Source organism: Python bivittatus, unplaced genomic scaffold (assembly GCF_059951505.1).
Source record: "Python bivittatus isolate LINGU-HERP-01145 unplaced genomic scaffold, Pbiv_v1 ctg000610_np1212, whole genome shotgun sequence".
NCBI classification, from domain to species: Eukaryota; Metazoa; Chordata; class Lepidosauria; order Squamata; family Pythonidae; genus Python; species Python bivittatus.
The window spans coordinates 9,144,350-9,169,694 of NW_028277088.1; the positions used below are offsets into that span (position 1 = coordinate 9,144,350).

The window sequence follows — 25,345 nt, forward strand, 5'->3', positions numbered from 1 at the left end:
CAGAAGAACTATGAACACTTCAGGAAAAGTATACAGTCTTCTCTTATTTATGTTGATATATGTTGCATAGGGTTATTTTAAACTAATCTCAGATTTGGAATATATGTAAACTATTTCTCTCTGCCACCATATTCTTGAAGCATGCGATAGCACCAGCAGGAATAAAAGTGCATTCCTGTTTTGTATTGACTGGACATCCACTAACAGCCCTGCATTTTGCCACCAGTGTTAAGAAGATCATAGTCAGGCCATGTTGAATATCTAAACAGTGGTACACTTTTTCTAGCTCTATCACACATACCTACCACACTATTTCCATCAGAGTAAGCCACATCATGCAAAGAGTAAAAAGGGAGTAAGAAATAGCCAAAAAAATTAAAGGCAGGAGATATGGAAAAAGAAAAGGAACCTAGCTAAATCTAGTTTAACTTAATATTATTCACTATACCTCTCCATACTTTTCTGTCCATCCTTGCTTCTACCACATCCATACACTATTTTATACATGGTCTTTTGTTCTTTAAACTTCTCACCTTTCTCCTTTTCAAGATCTCCTGAATTCTATCCAGCCATGACTTTCTTGATCTTTCCCTTCCTGTCAACCCATTCGCTTTTCCTTTACACATATTTGTTTTGAAATTTGATCCTCATTTATACTCACTATAAGACCAAACCACCACAGTGTACTTCTTTTGTACCAGTCACTCACTTTTGTATTCAATTCACATTTGTTCAGCACCAATTCATCCTTGATGCTATTTCTCTTTGCTTTACTGTAGACATTTCTTAAACAATCCATTCCCATGGCATTCAGTTTACTTTTATGTTTCTCCTGACATACCCAATTTTCAGTTCCATATAACAAGGTGTATGGAAGCATGCTTTTTATTTACTGTAAGCCTTTTCTTACTTCTTTTGATAAACATTTATTCTTCAGAATGGACCTTAATGCAACCTATTATCTTTTTAGCAGCATTTCCATGTCTCAATGTTTCTCCATTTCCCCATCTTTAGTAAGAATTCTGTTAGAGAGAGTCAGTTTGGTGTAGTGGTTAAGGTGCTGGCCTAGAAACCAGGCACTGTGAGTTCTAGGTCTCCCTTAGGCATGAAAGCCTGCTGGGTGACTTTGGGCCAGTCACTCTCTCTCAGCCCAACCCACCTTACAGGAGTATTAAGTATGTTCACCACCTTGAGTCATATATTAAAAAGGTGAGATAAAATATACTAATAATAATGTACACAAATTCACCTATTTGCTACTTTCTCATTTGTATAGCATGCACTCCCAACCAACAGGCTGGCCCAAGACAATTATCAACAGAACAAAGTAACAATCAAAGCAAAAACAAAATAATACACAAAAGCAAATAAAATAATGTGCACACACACACACACACACACACTTGCAATAAATCCTTCTATTTCCCTACATTTTCATTTCCCTAAATCAACTCTATTTCACAAATCAGACCATCTTCATTCATATCTATTACATCCTTTTGCTTTCTTAGTTTCGCAGACACATAAACCCAGTGGCGTGCTGGCATATGTTAAGAACTGGCTGTGCCAGCTTCATTGCCACCGCTGCGCCATGTCACTAGTGCCAAACAGCACTAGGCATCGTGGTTCATCTCTGTTCTCAAGTGGCTGACAAAATTCCAGAAAATTTAACAAACAGCTCTTGCAAGCCGGTGCAAGCCAACTACTTTGATCTTTGATACATTAATTTTCAGATCCAAACTCCTCAGTTCATCAGGCAATCTTTTTAATATTTTTTGCAAATCATTTTGGTTTTCAGCCAAAAGCAAAAAAATATGCATACATTCAAGTCCCCAACAAACAAACCTCCAAACTCACCACAAGCATGTATTATACTAACCCTAAATACAATAAACAACCAAGAGGACACTCCACATCCTTGTCTTACCCCTTGCTCAAAAGTTAATAATTCACCAAGCATTCCATTTGTCCTCATGTATTTTTTATGTCCCTGCCATACAACTGACATCACATTCTGCAACCAAACTTCAATTTAATAGTGGTACAGAACTCTTCACAACCCTGCTGAAGAACAAAATCTGGTCTGCTTACCCCCTACTCAGCATAAAGCCATGCTTGGCTTCCCAAATTTTGCTCACTGATCACCTTCTTTGATCAGAATTGTGCCAAACATCTTCCCGGGCACATTTAACAAATTAATCATCCTGTGGTTTTTGCTTTCGTTTTTGCTCCTTTCCCCTTTGTATAAGGAAACAATAATTGCATTCTGCATCACATTCAGTTGCAGCCTTCACAAAGACCCTAAGCAAGCCACACAGACACGCCATAAGCAAACCAGATCTATATTTTAATGTACTGCCACTATCTCCACCTGCACCCCTACCACCTGTACCCTTTTTCAATATTCTCACAGCATTTATGACTTCCTTTTCATCAAGATTTTCTTGGACACTAACATTTGTAGCATTCATTTCAGTTCCATTCTTCTACATAACACTATCATTCCAGCACAATCTCTAAAACTACTGGAAGTCATTGCCTGATTGAATAAATAAATAAAATACTCCTTCCAGCATTCCCTCACAAGTTTCATCCCAAATCATTTCATCGCTTTTATTTTTAATTCCATTCACTCTGCTGGAGGCTCCTTGTTTAGTTCTTTTCACACATTTCCAAAGTAATTTTTTATTTCCATCAAAATTGCTCTGCATTTCTTTGTCTCTTTTATTCTTAACCCTTCCTTCCTCTCTGACTTACTTTTTTTTGGCGGGGGGGGGCTATATGTATTTGTGCAATATATTTCTTTTCATCCTTTTTTTCAACAGACATTTTCTTACATAAATTTCTTCCTCATCATCAGCCTTTTTCTCATCATCATTTCACCTAGCATTCTTTTTCAAATTTCCTCTTAACTCACACATTTCTGTGGCACCCTGCAATGTAATTCTTTTCATTCTGTTCCAAACAGCTTTTACACCCTCTTTTCTTGTATCCATTTTCAATTCATTCTCATGGGAAATCAATCTATCTTCTAATACTTTTTCATAATGGATTCCTTCATTTTTTTAAATGCAGTCATTTACTTTCCTTCTGTTTTACTTCTTTCCTTTTCTTCCATGTCCATGTTTCCCCTAAGATCCACTCTTGACACTAACAAGAGCTGGTCAACCCTCCTTCAGAACCTCCCATCACTCTTGGATCCTCCACTAATTATTTCAGGCTTTTATCACAGACAATCAAATCAATCAGGCTTTTAGTTTAATATTAATTCCTTTGCCATGTGTATGTATGAATAAACATATTCTTAAACCACATATTCAAAACAAAAATATATTTTTGTAACAGATACCCACTAAGCAATCACCATTACCATTCATTCTTGACTTTCCAAATGACATTTTTACATACTCTCCATCTCACCCATCTATTCATGTCACCTAACAAAATACCACAAACACCCCAATCGCATGCATTATGTTACATACTTTTTCCCAAAACCCATATCCAGTTTTTCTATTATTACGATTCACTAGAACATAACACACAACTATCACCAACTAATAGATACCTACTTTCATAAGTATCCATAACAATCAAGGCAACACCAATTCATATCTTCTGACATACACTCTATGCCTTTTATACATAATTAAACGTACACCTTCACTATCCTGCATCTATTCCATTTCACAAAATTAAGCTCTCTTTATTCATATCCTTTCCCTTAGTTTCACAGACACGCAACACATCGATTTTTCATTAGTTGCATTGCTTGGATGCCATTGTATATATTTTGTATTTATCTACTGTACATATTTAATATATATGGTGAGTATTGGTTTTGGTTTATTGTTTGTTTTTTATGCTGTTCGCTACCCAGAGTCACACTGTTTGAATTGGTCAGCCTTACAAATCTCAAGAATAAATAAATAAGTTAATTCATGCTTTTTTAGCAGGTATTCCTCTTTCTCAATATCATATCATATTCCACCTAAATTTGCCTACAGATATGGACTTCTGTTGCTCATCCTGGCTTTGGTTGATCAAGGCTTTCACATAATACTGTTTATTAATATGAAGTGTAGACCAAGATACCAGCTGTAGTTGTCCTGATGCCACAAGCAGCATTCCATAACAATCTTAAAGACAATACTGGTTATTTCTGATACATTTTGGCCAGTATCCTAGAAATGCAAGTAAAGCCAGGTTCTACTCCAAGGATGCTCAGACGATTTTATGCAACCTAGGACCTCTAATATAGAGCCTATTTTGCAAGCCAATGTACTATTGCTCATATCCCACCAACTAGAAGGTACATGCAGTGTACTGACAGACACTCCAGATGTATACCCTGCCTCTGAATTAAACATTTTGCATGTTTAACTCTCATGGGTAAATCTGTATGGTTGAATGCTTTCTGTGAACCAACTGCTAGTGAACTTGATTGAATAATCCTCACTCTATTACAATATTGAGAGACATTGTTTTTTTCCCTTACACATCATTTTTAATATGACATGTCGTCTCAAGACAATAGAATCACTGAGGGGGTTGTGGTTTGTTTTGTTTTTTGGCTGTCACATCACAGGACAAATTCCAGTATTGATGTCAGCTAGAAATTTAAGGAGACATTAGCAGAAAGGTTCCAACTCTTGTGCACATACTTGATATCAGCAAATGCTGTCATCTGGAGCTTCAGAAGACCGGCAACTTCCTTTATTAAGTCCAAACCTTTTTCTTCACTCAGTGGGCTGTTGAAAAGAAGCAAGAAAACAGCATTACAAAAATGGAACTCATCAATACATGAGAGGCTAAAAATCCCCAAAGAGTTATCACCTTCGCCTGTTAGGTAGGTTGAAAGGCAATGCTTACAGTATTCCTGTCACATAGTGATTGCGATATCAAGGGAAATGGGATCAGGTGCTTTCTCGGGCATGATGAATCACCTGAATTTTCCAGCAATAAGACAAACAATAAGGTGTAAATGGAATTGTTAGGAAGTGTAATGGGTCCAATGATGCAGGGACCAGTTCATCTTGGTCCCCAATAAAAAATGTAATGCAGTTTAAAAAGAAAGAGAAGAAAAGGGAAAAAACGATGTAAGAGAAAAATGGCAAGATGAGGCTAGCGACAAACAATGGAAGTAAATTGCAAGCCTCTATCAAATGGACAAGGAAAAATCCGCCTCCCCATTCATTAGTTGCTAAATGAATTCTTGCCCAGCAAATGACAAAAACGTTATAAATTCAAGAATAATAATAATAATAATAAAGAACTATCCTGCAGGCAGTAATTGAGGAGGAGGCATGTGTCTGTGTGGTATACAAAGACCTTGTATTCAAACCTTTCTGAATATTTTATTTTATTTTTAACTGGAAAATGGGATTGCAATATGTCTGCAACATTTTAAATCAAATGGGATTACAGAATATTTACACAATTCCAGCAATAAAAAAAACAGCATATACAAAACACATACATGTATGAAATAATACGTCCTTTTCCACCCATCACGCACATTTCACTCCAGGGATCCTCATGTTATATTGTAAAACAATGTTTGCAATGACAGTAGTTTAAATAAGGAGAAAAGAGAGAGAAATTAAGCTCAAAGAAAGATACATTGATTTTTTTCCCCTCCAGGCTTGTACCTCAGAGATGTGTTGGCCATGTTCTTGGATAAGTGCAAGGTAGGGCAAATAGCAATATTATTACTATACACTGCTAAGCCAGGCAGATGATCTGGGCAAAAATCTCCTGGAGCAGATACAGAACTTTCAGGGATAAGAGACCTAGTAATAGTGGGAGATTTCAATTATCTGGACATCTGGTAGAAAACTGATGCATCCAAGACTGAAAGTCCCCCAAATTCCTCAGTGGTCTTGCTGACTGTTTCATTTCTCAGAACGTTGAAGAAGAGACAAGAGATTGGATCTCCTAGATCTGATCCTAACCAATAGGGAAGAGCTGGCTAAAAAGATAAAAGCAGTGAGAACCTTGGGAGGAAGGGACCACGTTAATCTGGGTTTCAATATACTACAGAAAAGAAAATTGGACCATAGTCAAATTTTAGGGGAGCAGATTTCAATAAGCTTAGGGAAGTACTAGGGCAGAAATGCTCAAGTGAAAGGATTGGGAACATCTCAAAAATAAAATACTGGAAATACAATCGCACTCCTTTTCATTGAGAAGAAGAATTGGGAGATAGCGTAGGAAACCACTGGGGATGCATAAAGAGCTTTCAACTGAGCTAAGAGTTAGAATGTACATGTATAGGAAAAGGTAGATGGGTATCATCATCAAGGAAGTGTCTGTAGAGAGGTGCTGCCCCGTTGCCATCTTCTCTCCATCCCATTCAAGGAAGTGTACCTGTAGGTAGCTAATATCTGCAGGAAAAGAATCAGACTATACTTCGGAAGAAACCTGGGCTCCCAAGGAAAGCAAAAACAACCAAAAGTGTTTTTTTCAGTTATGTCAGAAAAAAAATGCAGACCTACTGTTTGAGAAGATGACAGGGGCAAGGCAGAGTTTCTTCCCCCAAAGAGAATGGTGTCCAAATGGGCCTAAGTGACACAAGAAAAGAGTGGCAATTCAAGATAAACAAAGAGATAGGCAGCATCTGACTCCTATGTTCAAGTGTTAATTTCCAGGACCAGATTAATTGCATCCAAGATTCTTGAAGGAGCTTGCAGATGTTTCTTTCTGGGATCTTTGAGAATTTGTCAGTCCTTTGAGGTAGGCCATCTCAAGAAACAGGCATCACAGGGATTCCAGGAAAGCTACTTTATTGTTGTAGGATATTAACAAAATATTGAAAGCCTGCCCAAAGCCTTCAGTGTCCTATTTTTAATGACAAAAAAGGTCAGGATGAGGGTGTTCTGAGTGTCTTTCTCACACTTTCTTCTTACCCAGGTTGAGCAATCACTTCGTCTCTCCCACTTCCTTCTGAAGGCCAGAGCTAAATTCCTCAACAGAAATCATGGAGAAGGGGGCATGGTACTAGATGACTGAGAAGGGCAAATATAGCTCCTGTCTTTAAAAAGAGGAAAAAGGAGGAACTAGGTAGCTACAAACTGGTCAGCTTGACTTTGATTCTAAGCAAAAATCTGGAACAGATTATTAAGCAGTCATTTGTGAACATTTAGAAAAGAATACATCGCTGTGCAAAAGCCAGCATGGATTTAATAAGAACAAGTCATGATTTCTTTTTTTGACAGAGTGACCATTTTAAGTGACCACAGGAATATAGTGGACATAGTGTACTTTGATCACACCTGGAATTCTCCATCCAGTTCTGGGCATTCACTGAAAAAGAGCAGTACTTCTCAACCTTGGCCACCTGAAGATGTGTGGACTTCAACTCCCAGAGTTCCCCAGCCAGCATAGCTGGCTGGGGAACTCTGGGAGTTGAAGTCCACACATCTTCAGGTGGCCAAGGTTGAGAAACCCTGAACTAGAGCATGTCCAGAGGACAGCAACCAAGATGGTAAGGAAGGAAAAACCTATGAGGAATGGTTGAAAGCATTTGGTGTGTTTAGTCTGGAGAAGAGCGTAAGGAGACATCACAGATTTCTTCAAGTATCTGAAGGGCTGTCATATGGAAGGTAGGATGTACTTGTTCAGCATTGCTCCAAAAGACAAAGCAAGAAACAGTGGCTTCACATTATAAGGAAATAGATTTTGGATGGCTATGCCCTAATAGTCAGAGCTGTTCAGCAATGGAACAGATTGCCTTGGGGTGTGACAGATTCTCCTTCACTGTAGTTAAGCAGAGGCTGGATAGCTTAAGTAATGTTGATTCCTGCTCTGTATTGGATTAGATGATATCCAAAATAGATTCTTATCCTTACATCCTCTGATTCTACATTAGATGGAGATTATGGGAAATGTCCAAAATATTTGGCGCATACTGGTTTTGGAAGGCTGGTTTTGACTTTAAGAAGCTTCATAAATTGTACATTATATAGTGACCAGAAAGTTAAAACTTCATGTATTATTTCCACCTGCATATGGAATTAGACACAAGAGTGAAATACCTCAACATATGTCAAGGGTTATTTCAGAATTTCATTATGCATTTAAATAAAAAGACATAAATAAAAATAGAATTATTATCAACATTCTTAATGATCTCTATGGAGACTCATGAAAAAATGAATCAGCCAAGCCAATCAGCCTCTTGTTTTTAATTATTGCAATGCCAATACTGACCCATTTATTATTATGAGTAAGATGAATTTTATCTCAACAGTGATGTATACAACTTGCATATTAGGCAGAGAAGTGTTGCTCTTAATATTTAGTTTAAAGCACTTTAATATATATAGTCCCTTGGGGTATGTCTATTTATATAACAGATTCTTCATTTGGATTCCAGCTAAGACAGAAAACTTCTTGATTTCTTCCAAATATCATACATTCCCTACCAAAGAGCTCAAGGGACATTCTGCTTTATACAAAAATATGATTCTCTGCAGGCAAGAATTTAAATGTACATTCTTTCCCTTTACCTAATTCAATTATTTTGCCATGCATAAAAAAAATAAAAAGGAATTTTAGTATTTTCACAAGGGGAAAATACAGTATCTGTGTTACTCATTTAAAAAGCAACCTTTGAGTTTCAAGGCTTCAACTGTGAGTTGAAAGAACTATGGTACTTCTCAAGACACTGTGAAAGCAAGCTATTGTCGTGACACCAGAGCTTGTGTGTTAATTAGATCCTTCACTCCTGAGGACAGTGGTTCAAATCTGTGGGGATGACAGGTGTCAGAAATGAGAGTAGGCTTTTTTAAAAACACATACACATTCACACACAACAAAACACTGCAGTATTATATTTATCCAGAGGTGCAGGAAAAGCTGTACAATACGTTGTTGGCATTTCCTTGCTATCATTTGTACGCATAAAACTATATTTCTGTAGGCTATAAAATCAAAATGGAATGCTAAAATGAGTTGCAAAGGAAGAGTGGGAAGGGGTTCAGAGCCTCTGGAGCTAACTTCCAACAAGGTTGAAAACCTGCTCCGGAAGACAAAAAGGAACAATGTCAACATTGTCATTTCCCCAGCTTTAATTACTCTTATGGACACAGGTTAAGTACAAATTAATGACATGCAAGTACACATTCACTCAACGAAACACAACTCTTGGCTCTGCAAAAATGACAAATAAAGGTGATAACTATTAGAATCTTGCTTTTGATGCCCAAACTCTCAGAAACAACGTTGGTTGAGAAAGCATACAGAAACAAAACCCCCAAATATCCTCTTTGATAGAAGTCCTACCTAATATGCACGTTGTACGCTTCACTGTCATTTGTCACTCTGTTTCTGCCAAATTTCTGTGCTTGCCTAGTTCTTACAGTGAAGCTTATCAATGCATGATACAACAAGGGTTTTTGTTTATCAGTCAACTTGTCACAAAGCCTGACGCTGAGTAGGGCTGAGAAGGAAGGACTGGCCCAAGGTCATCCAGCTGTCTTCTGTGCCTAAGGGAGGACTAGAAGCAAATTTAATCTGTGCTTCTTCCAAATTCAGCCCTGTTTTTATCCCTCTGTATCTCTGACATGGTCCAGAAACAAGGAAAAGACCATGCTGCTCCTGGGAGTGGAATAACCAAATAATTGGCAGACAATGAGAGGCTCAAAGATAAATTTGTTCCCTCTTAGCATGGCCACAAACAGGAAGGCAATGGATCTTCAATGACTCTACAAATAAAATCACTCTTTCCTCTCTACCCAGAGAAATTGGGAGAATTCTTCTGTGCTACACTTAAATTATACCAGCCATCACCCTGGAAAGAGCCAAAGGGTCATTTCTACCTATAACCATTTATTTTTTAAAAGCATGAAATAAAATAATGGGGAAAGAGCAGGTAATCAATTAAAAGTTTTGTGGAATGAACAAGCCTCTAAGTTCAGCATTATAAGCAGCAAAAGAGGAGGCTGGGTAGAATTCTTTGGGGGCTGAACTACCCAGACATGGTGTATTTATGTTGGTGAAAGAGAGCAAAGGCCCATTTAACTAGTGTCAAAAAATGATATAGCACAACAGTGTATCAATATATTCTTAGTTTATTTGCCTCACAAAGTGTTAGTTACAGACTTCTGTTTTAGTGCCATTTATATCCTTCCAAAAAGAACTTTTTGCTACCTTCTCAAATCAAGCACATGTATTATTTTTTTGTTGTACATTCCCTTTTCTTCCTCCAAGCAGTTCAGGGCAGCATATTTTATTCTGAATTTATCTGAAACATTTTAATGCAGTCTTCCCTACACTTAAGGCACCACCAATAAAAAAACCCAAATGTGCAGAAGGTCCTATTTTATCTTCACATCAACATTATGGCTAAGTGAGCCTGACAACTGGAGGCTAGCCCTGGAGCAAACTATGAGGTAAGTGAGGATTTGAACCTTGTTTTAATCCCAACACTGTGTTCACTGTACACAGCAGGATCTCATTACAAACACTGACTGATTTTTCACATGAATAATTGTCATAGCAGCAAGGCTGATACTAAATATTATTTCTGTTTTTAATGGGAGGTGGTGGTGTGAAATGGAATGCATGTATTGATTTTGTGATGCAACAGGAATATTGCTGTTCACTACAAAACCAGGTCTAGCTGCAAGTATCTGGGTGTCTGATGGAGACTTTCCATGGTGGCCCCTCTCTGCATTGACCAAACCTCCCATCCTCTTCCAGAAACACTGTAATGGGCCTGAGCACTGACTGGAAGCATAGATCCCAGGTCCCTTATAGCACCATCAGCACTTACCCATCAGCATGACCACCGGTGGTCCTCTAAGAAGACAAGGGGCACAATCCAACTCATAATTCCCCAACCTGTTGTAGTACCACTAACAAGCAAATGCATGAAGATGTGCTTGAAAGCTGCAGCATGGCAACCTACAGGGAGCTCAGCTGGAGCACTTGCTGGGGGCAGGCTAAGTATCCATTATAACAACAAAAATACAAATGGCCAATCAGCTACGAGGAACCCTACAAAATATCCCAGAAAACCAAGCCTGTTGCCAGTGCTGTCTAAAAACAGTCTTACCTGGTTTCATAAAATAATCTTAAATGACTATTTTCTTAAAGCACAATTTTCTTTTTGCCCAGGGGGGTCATAATTGTGTAATTCAGTGTTTCTTTAGAGGAACAATACTCCTTTGTACCACTCCATTATCTTATAATACATGTTCTCTATCACCAACAAAGCTTATTTCCAATAAAAACAGTGAAGACCAGCAAGCAATTTATAATAAACTAAGAGTGTCACAAAGCTCCAATTGCCTGCCTTTTTAATGTATTTAATCTACTCCAGTTAAAACAATAAAAACAAAGATGCAAAGTGAAACATAGTTTTTTTCTAATATTTGTAATGAAAGGAAAGGATGGGCAAAAGTAAAGTTCTTATACTTCTGCGCATGATTAAAATAAAGTTTTCAGTATTAAAACATTCTAAAAGAGAAGGTTTGCAGGCTCTGCTTGCTAATTCCACATTATCTGCAACTTGTTTAGCTATACACATATACCCAGGTCAGAAATAGTATATCATTTTAATAATGTTGTTTGACATAAAATAACTCAAAATCAATTATTATATTTATGATTCTGAGACAGAAGAGATGTACTCTGGACTACCTCATACAATACAAGAAATAGAAATATGAGATTCTGCACATATACAGAATTCCAGTTGAACATCAGAAAAAACATTTATCTGTGGAACTAATTATTAAGTAAGCTGGTCGACTTCCCTTGTTACACAAGACAAACAGAAGCTGGTTGGCCAGGAGTCTCCTTAGGGAGTAGGGGGTCAAAAAAGTCAAGATGGCAGCCACGGTTATGTAATTGAAGCCTGACCCCTTTTTTACATGCATCACAACACACATAAAAATGGGTGGGGCTTCAATTGCATGATTGTCGCCACCATTATGATTTTTTTACCTTCTCCCTGAGGACATCCCTGAGCTCAGCCAGCTGTCAGCATACAGTACTTTAATGCAGATTCTTGTATTTAAGCAGAAGATTAGGACTTAAAAAGCTGTTTCTAATGGAAAGATTCTACAAATTTATGTATGAAGAACAGCCCTAATGGGGATGCAAAAACCAGGATGAGCACTAGATGGCAGCAAATAATGTATCTTCTCTGTATCTCTTTTGTGCTATCTAGTGGTTATAAGGATTTTTGCAGCCCAGATAGAATAGCCCTACATGTATGATTTCTATAACGGAATACTAACTTTATTTCCACCAAGGTCTAACCCTGTCCTAGGGGAAACTCAACAGAAGCTGCAGTACCTCTGGTTTGATGAGCCATTCCTGGTTTCTGATCAGTCAAATGGGGACAGATAGAATGAGCCATTTTCATATTGTCCAAACTCCATTCACATGGAGGGACCAAGAGGCTGAGTGAGGGTGCTCGATATGCTTTCCTGCCTCTCGTGTTGGAGGCTGAATGCTTGCAGCAAGTTCAGCCCCCCTATCATGGGAAACAGTTCGCCATATGGGTCCATGAGTGTAAACAAACAAAATCCTTGGCCAAACAATTCTTATTTAAGACCAACCCAAAGTACACAAAAGATTATGTAAGTTTTCAAGCCTTCCAAAACTCTTCACTGGGCAAGATAAACAATCAAAAGAATAAATCAAACAACAGGATGGGAAAAATCAAGGGAGTCCAAAATGAGGGCAGAAGATTGAGCCATAAGGCTCAACGTTCAAAGTCAGATCCACAATGCAATATGAACTGAATATAGAGTTAGTGATAAGTATTGTTGATATCAATTTATACCAAGTCTTCAAAGGCAACAGAAATAGTTGCTTCCCCTCTCCAAGCTCAGAGAACAGGTGGTTAGCTTCTCTGTGGCCCCTGAAGGCCAATGAACCGGCCAACCACAAAGCCAATTAGACAACTGCTGCATCCTGAGATTGTGCCACTAATCAGCAGGGTAAATGAAATAAAGTAGGTAGCAACGGACGGAGTTTGTAGTTAGATAGTCAGGGAACAGAGGGAAAGAAGCAGACATTCAGAAAGAGCATGTCCTGAGGTAACAGAGCTGAAGTCATTAGAGTATCAGAAAGCCTGAGGAAATAGGCAACAGATCCTCAGGCACAACAGTCATGATGGAAAGAATCAAGTTAGGACCTGCTCTATTATGCTTGCAAGGAACTACCCCTTCTCTACCAAGACCCTTTCCGTATTTAGAAGCTTTAATCAGTTTGAAAATACAAGCCAGGATAGAAATTATATTAGAATAAGGATTGGGAACTGGACCTGATTTAATGGCCACGTCTCCTGCCTACTCTAGTGAGCTAGTAACCATTAGGGGATAGGACTTAGTGGATGGAAGCCTCACCCATTAAGTCATCTATTTTTCAGTGCAATGGAGGCATTGTTTTACAGTCCACCCTACATGGAATAAAGTGGTGCACAGCAGCATCTGCAGGAGGGTGAAAAAAGCTAAGACAGCAGCTATGACTGCATGATCAAAGTCCTGTCCCATTTTTACATGTATCATGATGCCTGTAAAAAGGGGCAGGGCTTAAGTCGTGGCCTCCACCTTGACTTTTTTTTTACAATGAACACTCCTGGTACTGTTTATATAATGAAGAAGAGATGTCTTATTTTGCAAGACCAGTTTGTTTGAGGATGCATTCTCACATCATGAAGGAAACAATTTGATTTGAAAGGGAAGCTGTATCTGGTGTCTCTGCATATTTCAAACCAATTTCTTTATTTCTATGCCTTCCACATTTTCTAGAAGAGTAGCTAAGTAAATGTGCATAAAATCATCCAATCTTGCTTCTACACTTTTAAACTTACTTTTAAAATCCTGATTGTACCTGTCCACCCTTCAAGGTAGGCCAAGTCAAGAAACAGACACCACAGGGATTCTAGGAATGCTACTTCATTATGGTAAGGTATAATAACAGGATCTTGAAAGCCTGTCCAAGTTTCTCTCTCTCCCATCTTATACTAAATAAAATCAAGGATTATTTTGAGTTTCTTTCTGCTTTAATCTCTAGACTGTGTAATCGCTTCTCCAAGTCCCTCCTGAACAACTCCTCCCTCCCTCCCTTAATGGCTCTCTCATACCTTTCCCAAAGTCAATATAAAACCATCCTTATTGCAGTGTAAAAAATGAATTAATATTGGGTTTTCAAAGGTAAAAGGGAGGGTGTGGGGATTAGTACAGTCCAATAAACATGGAACATCTTGTCACATGCTGTAGTAACGGTAGTGAGATTTCTCTTTCTGCATTTTTGTAAATATGGCAAATATTACTGTCCAGATACTGAATAACACCTACTGAATTATGACAAAAGGGGAAAACAATGATGAGAATGGCATTTTTCCTGCATTTCCCAATACACTTGTCAAATCTGTCCAACAAACTCATTCCATTTGATGAGGGACTTTCTTACCCAGTTACACAGATGGCCATGATTGTTAGTGCATGCCAGATCTGTTTTGGGTCCAGCAAGAACAGCACACGCTTCAGAGGAAACGTTTTGCACATCATCTAAAAATCATGAATCGGCTTTAGCTTTTCTTCTTCACAAGTAATTTCCTAAAAAGAAATCCAGAGCGCCCTAATGTAGCACATTGTCTTCCTGTGTCAGTTCAGTACAAGAAACTGATTTTCTATAACTGGGGGAAAAGAATCTCCAACATTCAAATAGATCTGACACAGAACTTTATGCCCGTTCTGCTTTACCTGAATTCAGCCTATCTAATTATACATGAAAGTGTGAAACAATTTTTAACCAAGCAGTTATAATACTATTCCAACTCAAATTACCATGTCTGGAGGATTATACACCAGTAGGACAACTATCAACTAATTTATAAGCTTCACACAAATTGTACTGTGGTAAGCAATCCATAAACAAACTGCATCATATGTGAAAAAGTAAATCTTGACTTTGTAAAAAGTTGGCTTGGAATATATTTGTAGGTCAGGTTTCTCTTCCAATATAGCTTGAACCATTCACGAACATTTTATACTGTTAGCTTTATTCTTCCACTAAGATCTTTTAGCGGAAAATAATGAGGGGCCTTTGATCTGGAAGCCCATTCTTTCATTAGATTCTCCTTGCAATGGATTAGAAACTGTGAAGGGCTCAAACACTATAATAATTACAGACCTACTATGAGAGATAATCACATCCCGCTACCTTATTTTTTAAAACTATCATCAGATCTCTTGAGGCTTGCTGGGACACTGTTTGAGTGTTCCACTCCTGACAGATAAATGGTTGGGACAAACACAAATAGGAACAATAGGATTAAGCTAGTGTTTGATTTCCCCCAAATAATCTGCTTTATCTTTTTAGAAAATTAAGCTGGTGGGAGGTCTTGCATATTTCTTTTCTTTAAAACCTCTTTGTCCAGAAGTAGCATTTCTGGCAGCACTTCATGGAATGATTAGGGAATTATGCAAGGACACATAGTTACATGATCATTCCATGAAGCGCCGTGGGATAAGCAGCCTCTGGATAAAGAATTTAAATTGCTGTAAATGTGTGAAGCATTTCTACTATCAAAGAAAAGAAACAAGCAAAGTCTTCAATCAGTTTTCTCTATTTTTAAAATTTAAAATCCAGAGGGAAAGAAGAAGTTATGGCAAGGTCATTTTCTTTCCATTATTGAACCCACTCTTTAGGCATGAATTCTCTTTTGGAAATCTGTTGAGTTTTTTTCCCCAGTCCTGATTTAGAGGAAATTTAGAAGTTTTTATATTTTTCTATACTGTTTCAATGCCTGTGAAATACTACAAACTCAATAATAGCAAACCTTAAGAGGAAAATGCATCAGTGGCTTGATATAGAACAATGTTTCTCAACCTCAGCAACTTTGAGATGTGTGGACTTCAACTCCCAGAATTCCCCAGCCAGTGTTCTGGGAGAATTCTGGGATTTGAAGTCCATACATCTTAAGGCTGCTGAGGTTGAAAAACACTGATATAGAAAATGGTAGGCTGTGGTGAAGGGAAAACACCAGCCTCCTTTTGATTAAACCATGGCAGCAGAGCATGAATATCTGCAGACTCAGTGCCTGATGAGCAAACAAGCTGCTCTGATGAAGTAGCAGGTAGAGGTTGGAGAAGAAGGAAATGATATTTGTCAGAAGACAACAAGGAGAAGCCTGCAGAGTCAGCATTTGCTGGATTATTTTTTTCAGGCTAGTACAAGCAAACTCCCCCATCTTTCTACCCTGCCTTGCCTGGACTCAACTCAATTCAGCCCAGGCAGAGAAGAGAATTGGTTCCTCCAGCTGCAAAACCTTCATCAGGAGGGAAGGAAGGGAACCAGAAACTATGCAAGTAAGGAGCTGTTTATATGCTCACTGCTGAGGCTGAAAAGATTACAGTGACTGTTGCTGAGAGTGCAGGAGAGCAAGCTCCCAACTGCTCCTCCAGAAGACTTTATGTCCTTTCATAGGCATTTTATTTTGAATGATACTTTCAGTTCTTAGTTTGGACTGCTGAGGCTCCAAAGCATTTTTGTTTTCAACCCCTATTCTTGAATGCTCAAGGGACCGAGGAGAATAAATTTCAGCAAGTTCTCTACATTTTGGAAATTGTTTGCTTTCTGTTACTCACTAGTCAGCTCTCCAACTGTCTACAAGATCCTCTGCCACACACCCAAGCAGGAAACTAAGTTAGAGTATATTTCCTCAACATTTCCTAAAACCTCTAAGCTTAAGTTAGCAAATGTTCAAATGTTTTCAAATGTAAGAGCTGACTTCCAGAAATCCTTTATGCTGGAGTTCATCAGTCACTGTGCTTCTCAATCGGTCAATGTATTTACATCCATTTGGAATTTCTAATAATAATAATAATAATAATAATAATAATAATAATAATAATAATATCATCATCATCATCATCTGAGGTTGTTCACTGGGCCCTTATTAATATTCCAAGAAGTAGTAACACAGACATGATCATTCTGTCTCTTATCACCGAAAAACCAGTTTGTGATCCATAATAAAACTTTGCCCTTCTTAGAGCAATGTACTTTTCTCTTATAAAAAAAAAAACAGGACAGAAACACTGAGATGTTTTGCAAAACAAAAACAAAAACAGACCTAAGATTTAGAAAGAACTAACTTCTTGGGGTTCCTCAAGGGTCCAGTCAGTTTATTCAATATTTGTTTGTATGAGTATTGCTTTCAAATTAATACCAGCCAACTAAAAGCCATTGTTGAACTTTGTTGGGAAAGCTATGCATGATCTCTAAAGGGAGAATCAAGTGCAAAGATAAACCAGTCAATAAATGTGGGTTATCTTATGTTCTTGTGTTGTGTGTCTAAATGCTTACGTGAATAGCATGTGAGGGCTCAATTGTAATGTAAAGGATGCATAAAAGGAATTTATCACATTTATGCCAGGATTCTTTATTCTGGCTGCATAAATAAATAAATATTAACATTTCTGAGAGCTGCACAAGATTTCCCATTGGATTCAGCCTTGTGTCTTGAATTTCAGCTAAATTGAAATTCAAAGGAGATGCTGAATGCAGCAAGCCCTGTTTAAAAAGGATTTGTATTTGGTGGGCCATATCGTGTCAGGGATAGCATTTCCCAAATTCTGTTCCCTACGATCTCAAACAAGCTAGGAGTAATGGTTTTAAGACCCTTGCAATTTAGCTTCAGCTGGCTCCAATCCATTTTTTTCCAGCTTTGTTTCCTCTAAGGCTTTATTAGCTACTGAACATTCATAAGCTTACCTCTGTTTTGACAGGGCAGCAAATCTCTGCTTGCCACATGTTATGCACATACCTTCCTTCTCCTCCTTCCCCACCACAAATAGGTGTGAAATTTAAACCTTTTAACTCAGACAGATTCAAGTCCAGACCAATTTATAAAGCAGATGACACTTTGCAAAAATCAATTTCAGTGGTCAGACTATGAAGGTCAATGGAGATTACATATCATGGAAAAAAGTAACAGGAATGGAGGAGTGAAGGAAGATCAGCTCTCCAGAGCAATTATGGAAATGTGACACTAACAGAGGCAATACTCGAGTAGTCTTACTTCAAATAAACACAGGATCCGCCTACATCTCTGAAACAGTTGAAAAGGAAAGAACACGGTATGTTTGCCACAGATCTTTTTCTTTGCATTTATCTCTGTGTTTTCTAATTTAGCTTTGTTGTATTGAAAAATTAAGCTGGAAGTGATGGCCTTTCCAAATCCTCCAGAAAATTTGTGGGAAGGGAAACGGAATGGACAATTTTTCCAAATTTCTAGAGAGGAAGAATAACTCATCCAACCATTTCCGAAAGGTAAGACTCCCAATTTAAGAGTGACAATAGTACCTACCCCTACTGAAAAAGGCCTCTGGAGGACTTCCTTCCTGATGGCTTCTCTTGGGATTGAATAGAAATGTGGGTAGCCAGGGAGGAGATATAGTGAAAGACAGAATATTCACACCCATCATCCTTGAAACTAACTGCAAGAACACCACCCTCCACCCATTAGATATATGTATTCAGCAGACCTGAGGAAATCTGCATTTATTTTCCCCTAACTCTGGGGGGCTTCCTAAGAAAACACTTCAGAACTATCTGCTGAGGATAAAGGGAAGCCACCATCTTCCGTGCTTTCCTGAGAGATACCCCTCCCACTTTTTTCTGTACATTTAGGTATTTTATTTATTTATTTAATTTTTATTTATTCATTAAATTTATATGCCGCCCATCTCCCCCAGAGAGTGATAGTTAGTTACATACTATCATTCCTCATTTGTGGTTTGATTCCTGAATTTTGCTTCCATGCTCTGCAAAAGTGCTAAAGGCAGCATTGGCGAAGGGACACAGGGATACATTAAGACACAAGTCAGCATGTTTAGGAAGAAACAGTGGTAAATATGGGCACAAGTTTACTGTAAGCATATATTTTGGAAGAGCACTGGGCCCACATCCAAATTTCATACATTGCCAGCTATCCTACCTACTGTGAAATTTAATCCCAGATAACTGGTTAGAGACCTGCAGATTATGTGGCAGATTATGCTCATGTCCCCACATCATGTGCCTACCTGCTATGATCAGGCTGGGGCAGGATGGATCCTGAGGCTGTCCCCCATTTTAGTCTCTTATCAGGGCTTTCCCCTCGAAAGTTGCCAGTACTTTTCATTTGCCTGTCCATACTCTGGATCCATCCTCATGTCCCAAATGCCATCATTGACCATGAAGTTGTGAGGAAAGCACTTTACGAAACAGAGAGAGGAGTTGGTGGGGAAACACTGCACTGAGTGAATAAAAGAGGACAAACTGGATTCCCCTGCTGAGCTGAGCTTGGGGCAATGCTTCTTTGAGCTTGTGATTTCAAGTATGGATTTATTTTGCCACTGGTAAATACAGCCAGCATTTATTTGGTTAACCATAAAAAAACAACAGTGTGTGTAAGTAAATGCCACAGCACCAGTAAAAGTTTCTATAGTTTGCTAGAAAACTATAGCTATGCAGTTAAATCAATATGGCTGCAAGCATCAGTAATTTTTATATCTGCATCATCGTGAAAAGGTACATCTTTCATTCCTCCCAAACTTCTCTCCCCATTTCCTTACCCCAGTCTCTTCTGGCTCTGTCATTTTTTAAAAATTCCTGAACAATCTGCATTCAGTTTGATTGTTGTAAGCTGCCCAGAGTTGTAGAGAGTTGGACAATATACAAGTTTAATAAATTGTTGTTATTCCCTGCCTTTTGCAACCTTTCCTATTATACGGTACGGACTTTTGTATGCAGTTTTTCCTAATGTATACTTAAAATGGTATATCCCACATATACACTCTTTTTTGTGCAGAAAAGGACAGCTGCTAGCACACTTTATTCACAACTTGACTCCATGTCAAGTCAATTTTGGCAGGTTTGTCATTTCACTCCTATTCAAACCTAGTGCTCATTTAATTAAAGACTAACTTATAATAGACCTACTGACATCAATGGAATCAGTTATGACTGTTCACTGATTACAGTGGTTCTATTTTAACTATGTCAAAATCTGAACCCAACCTATAATTTTGGAAGTTAAGAGTTACCCCATTAGGGCATAGTAGAAACTGTGAGATTAACTATAGGCATAATCTGCTAGAACATTTTGCTGAAGCAGAATTGAGGAGGATTTTGTCTATTAACTACACTACAGCTAAATTCTTCCCCAAGGTTAGTGCCAATAGTTAATATGGATCAGTATAGATCACAAAGCTGTACGGATTTGAAAGGCTGCTTGACAAACAGCAGGAGTGACCTATCGTTCTTCCACTAACAAGCTGCCATTTTGACAGGTCTTTAAACCACCACAAATCTTTTCTTTGAGACACATAAGGAAAATATTTACCTCAGTTCCATGGCATAATTAAAATATCTGGTCTTTGCTATACAGTGAAGTCATCTTTTGGGATCATGACTAAGAACCCAAGAGTGAATGAAACACTGACATTATTTTAACTATATTGCAGAGTACAATTTTTTCAGTCACATCTGAGCTCACAAAGTAAAACAGACTTCAAGTTATTAACCTCTATATGTATAGTCCCCTTTAGTGAATAAAAGACTGGTTTCTGCTGGAAGAGTTTCATTTCTTTATTATAACCAACCATGCTAATAACATTCTAAGACATAGAAACTACAACGTAGAGTTTCAGGAGGAATAGCAAGATTAAAAAGAGAGATACTTATCTGGAATTATACTCTTAATATCATTGTTAAGATGTTATCAGGCTCTGTGTGTGTGTGTGTATGTGTGTTTAAACTTTGTTTTTAACAATGTAGCTTTCAAAATGTGAAAATGTCAGGAAAGAATGGTCCACTTATGTGTGTTTCCCTACTTCTGCTCTGTAATTATAATTGGAAAGGGGAAAACCCTTTGCTTGCTTTAGAGATTTTCAGCATATACTTACATTCTCCACACACTGTTTAATATTCTCACAACAAAACTTCCCCTAAGCATTTAATTTCATGTAATAATAACCAGATGATCTCTATGGGATAAAGCACAGAAACGAGAACTGAAATGCTGTAAATGAACAAATCCAAGTTCCACAGAATAGTTCTTTATTTGTTTCTTTAAAAGCAGAAAAATGGGAAGGGGAAGATTAAAGCATAAATGATCAATAGTGAGACCTGTGTATGAAAGTCAGAGCACAAAAGTTTTAGTCTTAAAAAAAGAAAAGCTTTGACAAAAAGATTCAGCCCCAAAGCTCACTGACTTCTGTAAAGTCTTCTGAAAAAAATTCTTGATTTTAGGGAGAGATACAGAGCAAAAGTTCTAATTCAAATACGAATGTAATAAATTAGGGAGAAAAAAAATCATGTATAACATTTATCATGTTTTGTACTGTGAAGTCTAATATTTAAAACACAAATCCTTCAAGCCATTAATACTTCTCTGCAGGTCACTAGACCATTAAAGGACAATGTGTGAAGTAGACAAATTGTCTTCCTTTTGTACATTTACATATATGGTAGTCCTTCAGGTTTGAAGAAGACACACTATTGTGCTGTTCATCTGTGGAGACATAAGTGGCTCTGCAGTCCCAGTCTGGAAGCGCAGAGTCTAGCATAATGGGGGCACTGGAAGTCCATTGTTGTAGTAACTGTCATTCTGTGACACCACTCACAGTTTTCTATCAATTTTTGGCAGCGCCTGTCTTCAAGGCCAGTGGAGGCTTCATAGCACAGGGTTTGCCAGCAGGTTCCATCACAGCTGCAGCTTCTAGTTCCCTTGGCTGGATGTCACAGTGGCATAAGGTTTCCTTCACAGCATCTTTGTAGTGAGGCATAGGGTGGTCATCCATTCTGATGAGGTGCCCCACCCATTTACATTTATGTAGGAAATACGAAAACTATTACTTTTTTAGCAAGCAATCTGGGAGAGACAGTTACCAAGAAAATAGTATTCTATTTTTTTCCCCCCAAAAGAAGCCATATATATGAAAATTCTGGAAATTGCCCTCCAACACATCCCGAAGATATCAGATTAGGGAAGTATGATTCAGCTATATTGTTGGGAAAACTTGGTTTTAGAGGCAGTGTGCAAATATTCAATATAAATCAAATTCTGAATAATTAATACTTCTAACATCAATGGACAGCAATGGGGAATGAAGTTTGTAAATAAAATTTTAATAGCCATACTTACTCTTTCTCTGTCACAATGTAGCCATATTCTTCCTCTTTAGAAGACTTTGCATCTAACTTGAGGCCTTCTGCCATCTTTTCTTGAGTTGCCTGATACACACTTTCATCTTGAAGCCAAGTATTCTTAATCCAGTGATGAAGTTCAGTTAGTTCCTTGGAGTTGGGCTCAGATTCTGCTTTCTTTTCAGCTATCAGTTCCCTTGAGAATGTTTCACTCTTCACATTTTCAAACCCAACTTTGACTTCTTCAGATGAAGAAGAAAGGTCTAAATCCTCTGATTTCTTCATTTCTGTTTTAAAGGATTCTTTGGACAAATACACCCTAGGCAGATTTTCAGTTACCATATTCTTACTTAGGAAATCTGGTACCTTTGAACCTAAGTGGTCCTCCTATAATAAACAAAATGACAAATACATCTAGTTTATTAGAGCTGCTTATGTGTAACTCATCAGTTCAGTTTTACAGTTCAGAGTTTATAGAAAGCTCATGCTATATAAATTACATTAGCACTTTTTATGTAGTTGACAATTTATTGAGGATGAAAAATTCTGGAATTCTGAAAGTGTAACTTCTAACATTTCTTAGGTTGCCTTAAAGAACAAAAAAATCTTTCCTACTTCTCTCAACTCAAATTGTATTCATTTTATTTTTCAAGAGGCCACACATTTTGGGACATGTGTTTTCAAACATATTTCTTTTGTGGGTCTCCATGAGGACACTCAGTTTTGTTTACCAGCAAAACCTAAAACATTAAGTGATAGTTTGGAAGAATTTATAGCAGTAACGCTTTCCTTAAAACCACATTTTAAGCAAAGTGGTTTTAGCCATATGTACCACAGTTAAAACCACATTCAGCTGTGGCACATCACCTTCCTTCAGATCTTACTGACGTACCTTTTTTTTTTCCAGTGCTGAAGGAAAAAACACCCCAAAGTGTACTTTATGGATTTTGAAGCACAGGAGACCTGCTGTGGGAACAAACTGTTTTTCTATACAAAATACATCTCCATTGCTATCAGAATATTTCCAATAATGCCCTCCATCCAAATAATCTAATCCGAGTTGGGTAACTCTAAATTTTCCCACAAATATACTGTATATTCTAGCAATTTCAGGATGACTTTTAATTAGCATTATTTTAGGGTCTGAATATTCTATTTAAGAACTAAATTATTTTGATATCTTCTGCTCTACATTTGGGTTTTCATTGGTCAGAGGGGAAAATCATTCTGGATAGGAACAATTTAGATTAAATCACTACAATCCTAAACAGATTTACATGATTTGAATTAAAAATATTATTAATGACATAAGTTACACCTTTCAGCCTATATTAAATACTTTAATATTTTAGTTCTGTTGAGTACTTGCAGTAGTGACAAATCAGTAGAATTATGTGTACTTACATTCACCAAAATCATCCCTCATTGGCATTGCATTGTTCCCCCTGAATCTTTAACCAAACTGAACCATTTTTATTATGTTTAAAATATCTTATTTCCCCTGTATGTTAAGAGAAAAAAAAAGTAGATATTTATGTTGTTAACTTACCTCTTTTTTAGCCTCGGCATCAATGTTCCATGCTCCCTCATCTGTGGAAGCAAACATTTATTGTGAGACATAAAACATAGACATTGCTTTAGTTTTCTGTACATTGTGATGTTTTTATTGTACAGTAAACATTAAGATGTAGTGGCTAAATGACAAAAGTAAAAACATAGATCAAGTTTGTCACTTCGACTCCATTTGGACACCTTGCTAATGCAAGATCAATTGGAGCTGTGCTGTAAGAGTGCATTATATTAATTAGTTCAATAGCAAGGCTGACGAATTTACCTCTGTTTATCAGTGCCTGAAAAAAAATCAATAGCTTGTCCTGCTAGCTCAGAAAAAATGTTTACAGTAATAAATGAGGAACTGCAGTGGATTTATAAATCAGGTATTTCTCAAGAAAATGGGTCTTTTTGTGTTCTGATGTCCTTTATTTCATACATAGAAATAATTACTTCTAAATTATAGTGACTCCACATTATTAAGTAGAAAAATACTGTATTGCATGAACTAGGACAGGAACAGGAAAATTTGCAATATAGTAAAAGATGTTTATCCATTTCTATGAGTTAAGAATAAACTAATGACAGATCCTTTGAACCTTGTGTCTGCTTCATATATAGTTACCAACCATGACTGATTGATAGAGAGATAGACACATATACATGCTATCTAGATTCCTAGCACATGTATCAATGAACTGTAATGCTGCAAGCTTTATTATCTGTAAGTTGCTTCAGAAACGGAGCAGCATATGCCAAAGTAATAAATCTTAATTAATGATAGGAAGGCCCTGAAGTTAAGAATATACCAGACTTATAGGACAGGATTTGTTCTTACACTTGAAGATTATTCATTCTCAAAAAGATTTGCCTTTCTGTGTTTAATGGATAGATTATTTGGGTAATTTAACTATTTAATGTTTAGTCAAACGTATAAGAGCCACTGAAATCAACGGGGGTTGTTAATCATGACTATCTAAGTCCTATTGATTTCAAAGGGCTTCCTCTCTCTAACACTGAGACTAGACAATATATTTGGAGGATATCTAGGAATACGTAATAGCTAATTCCAGATTTAATTACATTTACATTAGAGTTAGAGAGCCAGTTCGGTGTAGTGGTTAAAGCATCAGTCTAGAAACCGGGAGAAGGTGAGTTCTAATCCCGCCTAGGCACAAAGCCAGCTGGGTGACCTTGGGCCAGTCACTTTCTCTCAGCCCTAGGAGCCTTACCAAGAAAACTCAGGGACTTGTCTAGGGAGTCTCTGAGAATCAGACACGAATGAATGGATTAAAAAAACAAAATAGAGTTAAATGAATAGACCTCAAGTTAGTCACTATCAGTAAAACAACAGAGAATGATCACTAATTTTAAATGCCACACTGGTTTCAAGGGGTATATCTACATCTAACGTCTTTCCTGCAGTCCTATCTTATGCTCTTCTTCCACCCATCCTCTGAATTTCCACTGCAAATACTCCCAGGGTAGTTTTAATCACCGGTGGTTCATGTTCAGATTGAAACTGAATTCTACAGAAACTTCCTTAAAAAAGTCAGTGGGTAAGAAGGAAGGACACTTAAGACTTTCTTTGTCCAAAAATTTTCCCCCTGGATGAGATCACCCAATCCTCACA

General features: G+C 37.6%; 1 protein-coding gene across 1 annotated transcript in view; it reads right to left on the minus strand.

Annotated features, from left to right (window-relative positions):
• The window catches only part of LOC112541205 (receptor-type tyrosine-protein phosphatase N2-like), a 202,215-nt gene extending 179,684 nt beyond the window's left edge, over positions 1–22,531 (minus strand). Inside the window, exons 1-2 of the mRNA XM_088150524.1 lie at positions 22,160–22,531; positions 4,665–4,751 (exon numbers count right to left, since the gene is read on the minus strand). Coding sequence (XP_088006650.1) covers positions 4,665–4,751; positions 22,160–22,503 — 431 coding nt within the window. The 5' untranslated portion in view covers positions 22,504–22,531. The remainder of the gene's footprint in view (positions 1–4,664; positions 4,752–22,159) is intronic.
• Positions 22,532–25,345: the final 2,814 nt, after the last annotated feature.